The following is a 10,435-nucleotide window of genomic DNA, read 5'->3' on the forward strand; positions in this document are numbered from 1 at the left end:
ATATCTGCAGTGTGTGTGTGTGTGTGTGTGTGTGTGTGTGTGTGAGCAGGTGTTCAGTGTGCGTGTGTGTTAGTGTGTGTGTGTGTGTGTGTGTGTGTGTGTGTGTGTGTGTGTGTGTGTGTGTGTGTGTGTGTGTGTGTGTGTGTGTGTGAGAGAGAGAGAGTATTTTCCAGTAAAATAAAGCACTGATCGGCTGTGTCCCAAACGTTTAGGACTCATTCTGACCTGGAAACCTGATGTAGACCTGCATGCAGTGCATTATGGGTAATCCTCACCCTGCTCCTCTAACCCATCACTATCAGGAGGTCCAGTGAGAACTGAGCCTGGGTTCTAGAGTTCAGAACACAGCTTTAATACGGATCATGTTCTAATCCGAATGTTAACAAGTAAACTGTGGAATTCACTTTCGTTTATTTTTCATCTACCTCTGATTTAAATATTATAATTAGTATTCAATAAAATGCAAATATAGACTTTTCTCATGAACTCTAAAAGTCTGTCTCGTGCTTTTACGTGTAATTCTTCAGAATGTTTCAGTTCAGTTCCCAAGACGCTTCACATCACATCCCATTTCACACTGTGTCTGTAAACCTGTTCCTGATTTTCCTCTTTTTCTTTACCAATGAAGATAATTTGGTCCCCAAATAACCTACAAATGCAGTCTAATAACACATTCCAACTTTTATCTTCCCATTTTATTTTTAAAGGTTGAAGTTTAACCATCTTTTAATCGTTTTTCCATCAGAAAACAAAATATAAAACATATTCAACATATAAAACATAAATGTCAGATGGAGGAAAGTATCAGGATTTTATCTGGTTTTTATCTGTTTGTATTTATGTAAATCTCTATAATCTCACAGTCAGAAGTTGATTGTTGTTGAGGTTTGGGTCAGTAACCGGCTGGACGTCCTCCTTTCCTGTAGTCTGATTCAGCACAGATCTGATGGTCCTGCTTCACCACAACCTGAACCTTAGCTGTTGTGGAGTTCTGCAGCATCGTCACGTGATTCCTCTCCTCCAGTCTCTCTATCACACTCTGTAATGATTCATATTTTATTATTATTAGGAGCAGCAGTGTTATTGGTGGTGTTGATGTTGATGGTGGTGTTGATGGTGATGGTGGTGGTGGTGTTGATGGTGATGGTGGTGTTGATGTTGATGGTGGTGTTTATGTTGGTGGTGGTGTTGATGGTGATGGTGGTGTTTATGTTGGTGTTGGTGGTATTGGTAGTAGTGTTGATGGTGGTGTTTATGTTGGTGTTGGTTTTGTTGGTGTTGGTGGTAGTGTTGATGGTGGTGCAGAAGATTCAGGTGGTTTTTAATTATGCTTATAATCCTAATTTATTAGGACACTGTATGTGTCCTGAAGCTATCGTTCCACTCGCACCTTCTCAAAATCCTTCTCCACCTCAATGTAGTTGGGGGTGAGCTGGTTGTGGAATCGGGCTTCCTCTACAGCTCCTTTCAAGTCGTAGTTAAAGAACAGAGAGTTCAGGATCACCTGGAACAGAGGAGACGAGTCACTGACACAACACACTGAGTAAACAATTGATCAGTGGGTGGAGTTTAATGTATTGTCTGGAGGACGGATGAATAGAGACGGGTAGAAGGGATGTCTGTATGAATGAATGGATAAATAAATGCATATTTAAAAGAATGATGGATAGCTGAATAAATATATAGATTAATAAATGGATAAATTCATGGATAACCAGATCAAATAATGGATGGATGGATGGATGGATGGATGGATGGATGGATGGATGGATGGATGGATGGATGGATGGATTGGATGGATGGATAGACATGAATGACTGACCCAACAATCCACCCAATAGGAACACCTGAAGGCCTCTACATGACAGGGTGGAAGATGAACCTAAACTGGACCAAATATGGAAATGGCTGGAATAAATTCTGACATTCAGACAAGAACCTGTTCAGAGCCACCAAGAAAAACCAAAGTGTGGCGAGAAAAGCCAACTGCACACCACAGAGCTGAAGGTCCTAAAACTTTTACAGGCAGGCAGTGACCAGGGCAACACTCTGTCAGGTGAGTATGGAGGAGACACATCTAGCAGTTCTCCATTCCAAACAGAACAGAAAGAAAAGACCTGGGCAGGAGAAAATAGAGCAAGTTTCTAAAGAAAAACAATGTGACAGGATGACAGGAACTGGACAGGAACATAAACAGCATTCTGAAGTTCTCACTATGTGGCAGCATGGATGGAAACTTTAAACTTATAGATGGATGTATGGATTAATGGATGGCTATTCAAATAGATAGATGGATTATGGAGGGATGAAACTGGTAGATAGATGAACCAATTTACAAAAGAATGGTTAGATGCATGAAAGGATGGATAGACTGATATATGGAATGTATGTAATGTATAAAAAATAGATGAATAGTTATAAATTAGACGGTATAAAAACGTGTTGGTGTGTGTTAAGGTTAAAGCTGTGTGTGTTACCAGAGCTGTTGCCGTGGGGATCTTGGTCCCACCTGAAGCTCCGATGACCATTTTAACATTGTTGTTTTTGTCGCAGATGATGGTTGGACACATGGATGAGATCGGTCTTTTACCTGCACACATGGACATGTCCCACATGATTTACAGTATGATCCTGTAATCTACAGTTACATCACAGCCACGAATACAGATTTACATTAATAATGATGTGTCATTATTAATACTTTATTATAGTTTATCTGCATATTTAAAATCTCCTGTTTGTCTGAATCAGATCAAATCTGTTACCTGGTTGGATGAAGTTGTTAGGAGAAGGAGGAACGCCGAAGGAATTTGGGAAGTTCTGAGAACTGAAGTCGTCCATATTATCATTAAAGATGATTCCAGTGGAGGGGGACATGACTTTAGAACCAAAACTGCACATAAACAGAAGAGACAAGTACAATCTATTATGATTGGACAAGAGCGGTGCGGTGTGTTGTGATTAGACGAGAGCGGTACGGTGTGTTGTGATTGGACGAGAGCGGTACGGTGTGCTGTGATTGGACGAGAGCGGTACGGTGTATTTTGATTGGACGAGAGCGGTGCGGTGTGATGTGATTAGACGAGAGCGGTACGGTGTGTTGTGATTGGACGAGAGCGGTACGGTGTGTTGTGATTAGACGAGAGCGGTACGGTGTGTTGTGATTGGACGAGAGCGGTACGGTGTGTTGTGACTGGACGAGAGCGGTACGGTGTGTTGTGACTGGACGAGAGCGGTACGGTGTGTTGTGATTGGACGAGAGCGGTACGGTGTGTTGTGACTGGACGAGAGCGGTACGGTGTGTTGTGACTGGACGAGAGCGGTACGGTGTGTTGTGACTGGACGAGAGCGGTACGGTGTGTTGTGACTGGACGAGAGCGGTACGGTGTGTTGTGACTGGACGAGAGCGGTACGGTGTGTTGTGACTGGACGAGAGCGGTACGGTGTGTTGTGATTGGACGAGAGCGGTACGGTGTGTTGTGACTGGACGAGAGCGGTACGGTGTGTTGTGACTGGACGAGAGCGGTACGGTGTGTTGTGACTGGACGAGAGCGGTACGGTGTGTTGTGATTGGACGAGAGCGGTACGGTGTGTTGTGACTGGACGAGAGCGGTACGGTGTGTTGTGACTGGACGAGAGCGGTACGGTGTGTTGTGACTGGACGAGAGCGGTACGGTGTGTTGTGACTGGACGAGAGCGGTACGGTGTGTTGTGATTGGACGAGAGCGGTACGGTGTGTTGTGATTGGACGAGAGCGGTACGGTGTGTTGTGATTGGACGAGAGCGGTACGGTGTGTTATGATTGGACGAGAGCGGTACGGTGTGTTGTGATATTTATTCTTACTGCTGATTGATGCTGCTCGTCACTGCCACAGCGCTGCCGTCCTCAGCCATGACAGACAGGTGTGCCGTCCCATGATCCTCAGGAACGAAGTACTGTGGCTCGTAGTAGCTCCCGGGATGCGTGCTGTCGTCTGAGATCTTACTGCGAATGTTTTCGGCAAAGTAGGCTGAGGTCATGTTGTGGATGAGCTGAAAAGAGACAGAAGGAATTAAAAACTTATTAAGACAAAAGAAACTGAGGAAAAAAGGAACAGCTGAAAAATTTGAACATTTACAGTCTAGTGTGGAGTGAAGTTTCTATCAATTCCCCACTCACACATGTACTTCCACTCTGATGCCCCAAAAACGTTCAGTAAGTTCTCCTTCACTGGTTTAGGAACAGCAAGGCTAATTATACATGTTCTGTTTTTTCTTTTGTTGTCACTGAAGACATTTGAGTTTGAGATCAAACGAACGAATACAAGACAATAAGTTTCAGCTTTCATTTTTTATCTATACACGGAGACATTTTAAACAACATGCACCGCGTTCAATCGAACGTAAAAAAAAAAGTACTCAAATAAGAGTCAATATCACGTAATATTTAATATAATTATATAATATTTAGTTGCATTAGTAAACTATAACCGATGTGAGTGATTGCTAGCAGGTATGAACGTATCGTTAGTAGAGAACAACAGCTCCATGATGTAGAACTGAACATCACTGAACTCACGCTGGTGATGTTGACGTAGCGAGGATCTCCCAGCATGCTCCTCTTAGCAAAGGCGAAGCGGAAAGCCTCTGTGATGCGGTGATATGTGAGTGCCTTGTTCTCCACAGTAGACACACTTGTGTGTGAGAACTTATAACCTGCACAGAGACATTTTTACAATCATCATCATCATTATCATCATCATGCACTAAATTTAAGCACTCATCACATACAGATTTAGCGAGTGCTCATGAATGTTAATGATTCCTGCATCATCATTAAATCTTATAAATAGCTGGATTATTGATCAATGAAACTAAAATTTAATTATACAAAACACCCCATACTAGCTAGTTTGGCTAATTAATACATAGCTTAACATTAGCTAAGCTGGTTAGTGAGATTTAGCTAGTATTTTATGCTAAGCAGTACGACAAGGCTAATGTCAGTGCCACATGATCAGGTTTGCAGTTGGTTTAAAGTAACCCTTCTGGTACGTTCTGACACTCAGGTCTCAGGTCTCGAACTCCCTCGGCTAATCCTGCTAATTAGGATCGAGTGTTTAACAGTGAGTTAGCATTATTGTTGAGCACATGGAAGTGGATAATAGATTTGTATTGGACACGACTAATGTCCATTTATTCCACACAAAGGAACACACTTGAAACACACACTCACCGTTCAGAATGTTGAGGATTAGCGCTAGCACAGGACCGCCAGACGGAGCGTCTGGAAAGTGCATTGTGTATTCTCCAACATTTATCTTCATCGGGCTTTCATTCAGCTCTGGTTTATAGTTTAACAGATCTTCATGTGTTATAATGCCACCTGAATCGTCCCAAAATATTTTAGATTAGCATACAACCTGAGGTGATTAGCAGTAAGTGTGAAAGCACGATAGCATGTCTCCGTGATCATTAGCATGGCAGCTAATAGAAACAGGCTTTATAAGTTAAACAGTGATGAACCTGCGGCCTGGATGTCCTTTACTATCGTGTTAGCCATGGAGCCGTTATAAAAAACATCAGCTCCTCCCTCAGCGATCTTCTCATAGGTGTCTGCTAACTGTGGAAATCTGATAGTGTCGTTTTCCTTCAGGATGGTTTTGTTAAAATTGCAGAATACGTCACTGTAAATGAGTATGAGAATGAAAATAAATGATTTATGTAAAGAAAGTATTGATTAGTCATTATTAAACATCAAGGTCTACATGCTGTAGCTTCCGTCTCATGCTAATGCTAATTCATTCTGGGTCCTTTTCAATTTTATTAAAAACATAACCTACAAACACATGACATTAGTATAATAAGGGTATTTTACCTGCTGGCTGAAAACTGTGTAAAGAAAGCGTGTTCCAATTGGCTGATAGTGGCTCAATTAGTTTTGATTGGCTGAGAGCAATACAGTGTGTTGTGATTGGCTGAGAGCAGTACAGTGTGCTGCGATTGGCTGAGAGCAGTACAGTGTGTTGTGATTGGCTGAGAGCAGTACAGTGTGTTGTGATTGGCTGAGAGCAGTCTGCTGTGTTTTGATTGGCTCAGAGCAGTACACTGTGTTGTGATTGGCTGAGGGCAGTACAGTGTGTTGTGAATGGCGGAGAGAAGTATGCTGTGTTTTGATTGGCTCAGAGCAGTACACTGTGTTGTGATTGGCTGAGAGCAGTACAGTGTGTTGTGATTGGCTGAGAGCAGTATGCTGTGTTTTGATTGGCTCAGAGCAGTACACTGTGTTGTGATTGGCTGAGAGCAGTACAGTGTGTTGTGAATGGCGGAGAGAAGTACAGTGTGCTGCGATTGGCTGAGAGCAGTACAGTGTGTTGTGATTGGCTAAGAGCAGTATGCTGTGTTTTGATTGGCTCAGAGCAGTACACTGTGTTGTGATTGGCTGAGAGCAGTACAGTGTGTTGTGAATAGCGGAGAGAAGTATGCTGTGTTTTGATTGGCTCAGAGCAGTACACTGTGTTGTGATTGGCTGAGAGCAGTACAGTGTGTTGTGAATGGCGGAAAGAAGTATGATGTGTTGTGATTGGCTAAGAGCAGTACAGTGTGTTGTGATTGGCTGAGGGCAGTACAGTGTGTTGTGAATGGCGGAGAGAAGTATGCTGTGTTTTGATTGGCTCAGAGCAGTACACTTTGTTGTGATTGGCTGAGAGCAGTACAGTGTGTTGTGAATGGTGAGAGCAGTACAGTGTGCTGTGATTGGCTGAGAGCAGTACATTGTGTTGTGATTGGCTGAGAGCAGTATGCTGTGTTTTGATTGGCTCAGAGCAGTACACTGTGTTGTGATTGGCTGAGAGCAGTACAGTGTGTTGTGAATGGCAGAGAGAAGTACAGTGTGCTGCGATTGGCTGAGAGCAGTACAGTGTGTTGTGATTGGCTGAGAGCAGTCCAGTGTGTTGTGATTGGCTGAGAGCAGTATGCTGTGTTTTGATTGGCTCAGAGCAGTACACTGTGTTGTGATTGGCTGAGAGCAGTACAGTGTGTTGTGAATGGCAGAGAGAAGTACAGTGTGCTGCGATTGGCTGAGAGCAGTACAGTGTGTTGTGATTGGCTGAGAGCAGTCCAGTGTGTTGTGATTGGCTGAGAGCAGTATGCTGTGTTTTGATTGGCTCAGAGCAGTACACTGTGTTGTGATTGGCTGAGAGCAGTACAGTGTGTTGTGAATGGCGGAGAGAAGTATGCTGTGTTTTGATTGGCTCAGAGCAGTACACTGTGTTGTGATTGGCTGAGAGCAGTACAGTGTGTTGTGAATGGCGGAGAGAAGTATGATGTGTTGTGATTGGCTAAGAGCAGTACAGTGTGTTGTGATTGGCTGGGGGCAGTACAGTGTGTTGTGATTGGCTGAGAGAAGTACAGTGTGCTGTGATTGGCTTGTGATGTTGTGTGATATTGTTCCTCACCATAGTGCTGCAGTAGACTGAATGATCTCCTGGCTTTTCTGCATGGCTTTAGCGAGAGCGCTGCTGACTCGGATCCCGTCTCGTGCTAGCTGGATGCTCGGCTTGAACAGCTCCCTCCAGGGCAGGCGGCCATGACGCTGGTGTGCCAACTCGTAGCCCCGGAGTTCACCAGGGACCGCGATGGACAAACCTCCTGTTAATTCATGAAAACATAACAAACAACACGGCCAAAAAACTCTACTGATCTGTAAAGCTCACTTTTCTTCATGTGTTTGTTTCTAAAGCACACTGATGCTCCCACACACCGACACCTTCGTAAATAAAAGCGTCATTAGAATCTGCTTTCAGCTTTTTAAATCCCTTCATGCTGTAAATCTGTACGGTTTCAGCCGTGTTTCCACTGTTTTCACTCTGAGAAGCTTCATCTCCCTGAATCCAATTAAACTTAATCCAATTACAGCCAGAATAAAGTAGTTTTACTGCAGAGCCTGCAGGTGGTTTCCACTCAAACCTCACACACAACTAAGACTGGGTTCCACCAGAACCGAGTCAGGAGTTTTTTATTACATTAGTACCTTGTTGTGCGAGCTGTGTGCTTTTGCCGAACATGTTGGCGGTGGCTTTAAGGGGCGCAGTTTCCCTCGCGTTGATCGTCTCGATCTTTCCTGAGAGAAAATAAACAAAAGCATCATTTACATCTGTCCTGAAAGAAACCTCAGTCTCAGAAGAATTTCCAGATCGTAACAGATGAGTAGAAAGAAAGATAGACTGTTAGATAAATGATAAATTGATAATGGATAGATAGATGGATGGATGATAAATTGTTAGAATGTAATGAGTAGATAGAGGGATGAATGTAAATATGGATGGATGATTTGTCTGATAAATTAGATGGATTTTTTTGCAAATTATAGAAAAAAGATGGAGGGATGAATTGATGGATTAGTTAATAAATTGGCAGAAAAAAATATGATTTGTCAGATTGTTGGATTAAATTTAACTTTGATGGATAGACTGAGGTATTTGGGCGAATAGGTGGATTGATGGATGGATGGATGGATGGATGGATGGATGGATGGATGGATGGATGGATGGATGGAAGTCACCTGTAGAGCCATTATAGATGATGATGAAATGTCCTCCTCCAATGCCCAGGTTGTGAATATTAAACAGAGAGTCACAAAGCAGCGCTGCCACAGCGGCGTCCACTGCAGAGCCTCCCTGCTGTAACACATCCCTGAGATACAAACACAACAACAACAACGTGACAATTACAGTCTCAACAAACATCCCTATAGTGTGTGTAACTCAGTCACATTCTGTAACTCTTCATTAAAGAACAATGAAAATATCATAGTGTTGTAGTCTGGAAATACTGTAACTCGGTGTGTGTGTGTGTGTGTGTGTGTGTGTGTGTGTGTGTGTGTGTGTGTGTGTGTGTGTGTGTGTGTGTGTGTAAGTTGGGGTCCATGGCATCCATGTTTGAAAGCCGTGGTGTTTGCTGGGAAACGGAGTCTGAGGAATGACCTTGGAGAATTTTTAAACAACACAATTTATTACAAACAAACAATAAAAACTGTCAAAATACCAAAACAGGTTCATATGTATAATATTTAGCTGCAGAGCCACGGCTGCCTCAGGGCAGAGTCTTGTGATCTAATTAGATGGAATTACAGAGTTAATCCCTTGTCAGTAATTATTTGATGGACGATCTGTAGAATCACACACACAAATTCCATTTAGGAAAGTTGCAGGTGTTCAGAGTCGGGTTCTGCAGCTGCTTCAGTGGAGTTTCTAAGCTTCATATTCATGTTATTAACATCAGCTATGTGTAATTTACAGACGGCCGTCCAGACATTAGTCTAAAAAAGAAATAACTTCTCTCAGACCCTTCTGCTCCAGAAAGGCCTGTCAACCACAGAGACGGTTTTATGTCTAGACGGCTGTCTTTAAACACAAACACTCACCTTTACACCAGAAAACAATTAAGGAACAGTACACGCCCCTCAGTGTCAGACTTAACCCTCACTGGGTTCTACTAAAGTTACACTGAGATTAATGGTACACTAAGATTAATGTTACACTAAGATTATTGTTACACTGAGATTATTGTTACACTGAGATTATTGTTACACTAAGATTATTGTTACACTGAGATTATTGTTACACTGAGAATAATGTAACACTGAGAATAATGTAACACTGAGATTAATGTTACACCGAGATTATTGTTACACTGAGATTAATGTTACACTAAGATTAATGTTACACTAAGATTATTGTTATACTGAGAATAATGTAACACTGAGAATAATGTAACACTGAGATTATTGTTACACTGAGATTAATGTTACACCGAGATTATTGTTACACTGAGATTAATGTTACACTAAGATTAATGTTACACTGAGATTATTGTTACACTGAGATTAATGTTACACTGAGATTAATGTAACACTAAAATTCATGTAACACTGAGATTATTATTACACTGAGATTAATGTTATACTGAGATTATTGTTACACTGAGATTAATGTTACACTGAGATTAATGTAACACTAAAATTCATGTAACACTGAGATTATTGTTACACTGAGATTAATGTTACACTGAGATTAATGTTACATTGAGATTAATATTATTCTGGATTAATGCTATACTGGTTAAATGAGTGAAGGTGGTTCTCAGTCCTACCTGCCGATCTCAGAACATTTCCCGGCGTCTGCTGCTACAGCGGCTTTGGAGTAGCAGTGATTTTTGTTTTTCACTCGTAAGAGCACAACGAGGCAGATGACCAGAAGAACTAAAGTGATGAACACCATGCCAGCAACCAGTGACTTCTTCCCCATGATCCTGTTTACACACAATGCAGACATTCGTCATGTTTTTACAATAATAATGTCAATACATGCAATTTTCATCACCATCACACAATTACAACACATTTCAGTGTTTTACCTGATCGTTCACTGTCTCACCAAAACAAACTTCCAGATTC

General features: G+C 42.1%; 1 protein-coding gene across 3 annotated transcripts in view; it reads right to left on the reverse strand.

Annotated features, from left to right (window-relative positions):
• Nucleotides 1-680: 680 nt before the first annotated feature.
• ggt1a (gamma-glutamyltransferase 1a) overlaps nucleotides 681-10,435 on the reverse strand; it is an 18,811-nt gene continuing 9,056 nt past the window's right edge. For 2 of the 3 annotated variants that reach the window (XM_083554289.1, XM_083554290.1), the window contains exons 3-14: nucleotides 10,132-10,290; nucleotides 8,543-8,673; nucleotides 8,012-8,101; nucleotides 7,437-7,629; nucleotides 5,506-5,666; nucleotides 5,216-5,365; nucleotides 4,559-4,695; nucleotides 3,845-4,032; nucleotides 2,766-2,893; nucleotides 2,478-2,590; nucleotides 1,391-1,504; nucleotides 681-1,039 (exon numbers count right to left, since the gene is read on the reverse strand). In XM_083554289.1, the coding sequence (XP_083410415.1) occupies nucleotides 893-1,039; nucleotides 1,391-1,504; nucleotides 2,478-2,590; nucleotides 2,766-2,893; nucleotides 3,845-4,032; nucleotides 4,559-4,695; nucleotides 5,216-5,365; nucleotides 5,506-5,666; nucleotides 7,437-7,629; nucleotides 8,012-8,101; nucleotides 8,543-8,673; nucleotides 10,132-10,286 (1,707 nt within the window). In that variant the 5' untranslated portion in view covers nucleotides 10,287-10,290 and the 3' untranslated portion in view covers nucleotides 681-892. Of the gene's footprint in view, nucleotides 1,040-1,390; nucleotides 1,505-2,477; nucleotides 2,591-2,765; nucleotides 2,894-3,844; nucleotides 4,033-4,558; nucleotides 4,696-5,215; nucleotides 5,366-5,505; nucleotides 5,667-7,436; nucleotides 7,630-8,011; nucleotides 8,102-8,542; nucleotides 8,674-10,131; nucleotides 10,291-10,395; nucleotides 10,417-10,435 lie in introns of those variants that run through there. The other variant, XM_083554291.1, reaches the window with a different exon arrangement.

The sequence above is a fragment of the Silurus aristotelis genome (assembly GCF_946808225.1).
Source record: "Silurus aristotelis genome assembly, chromosome: 11".
In the NCBI taxonomy this organism is placed as follows: domain Eukaryota; kingdom Metazoa; phylum Chordata; class Actinopteri; order Siluriformes; family Siluridae; genus Silurus; species Silurus aristotelis.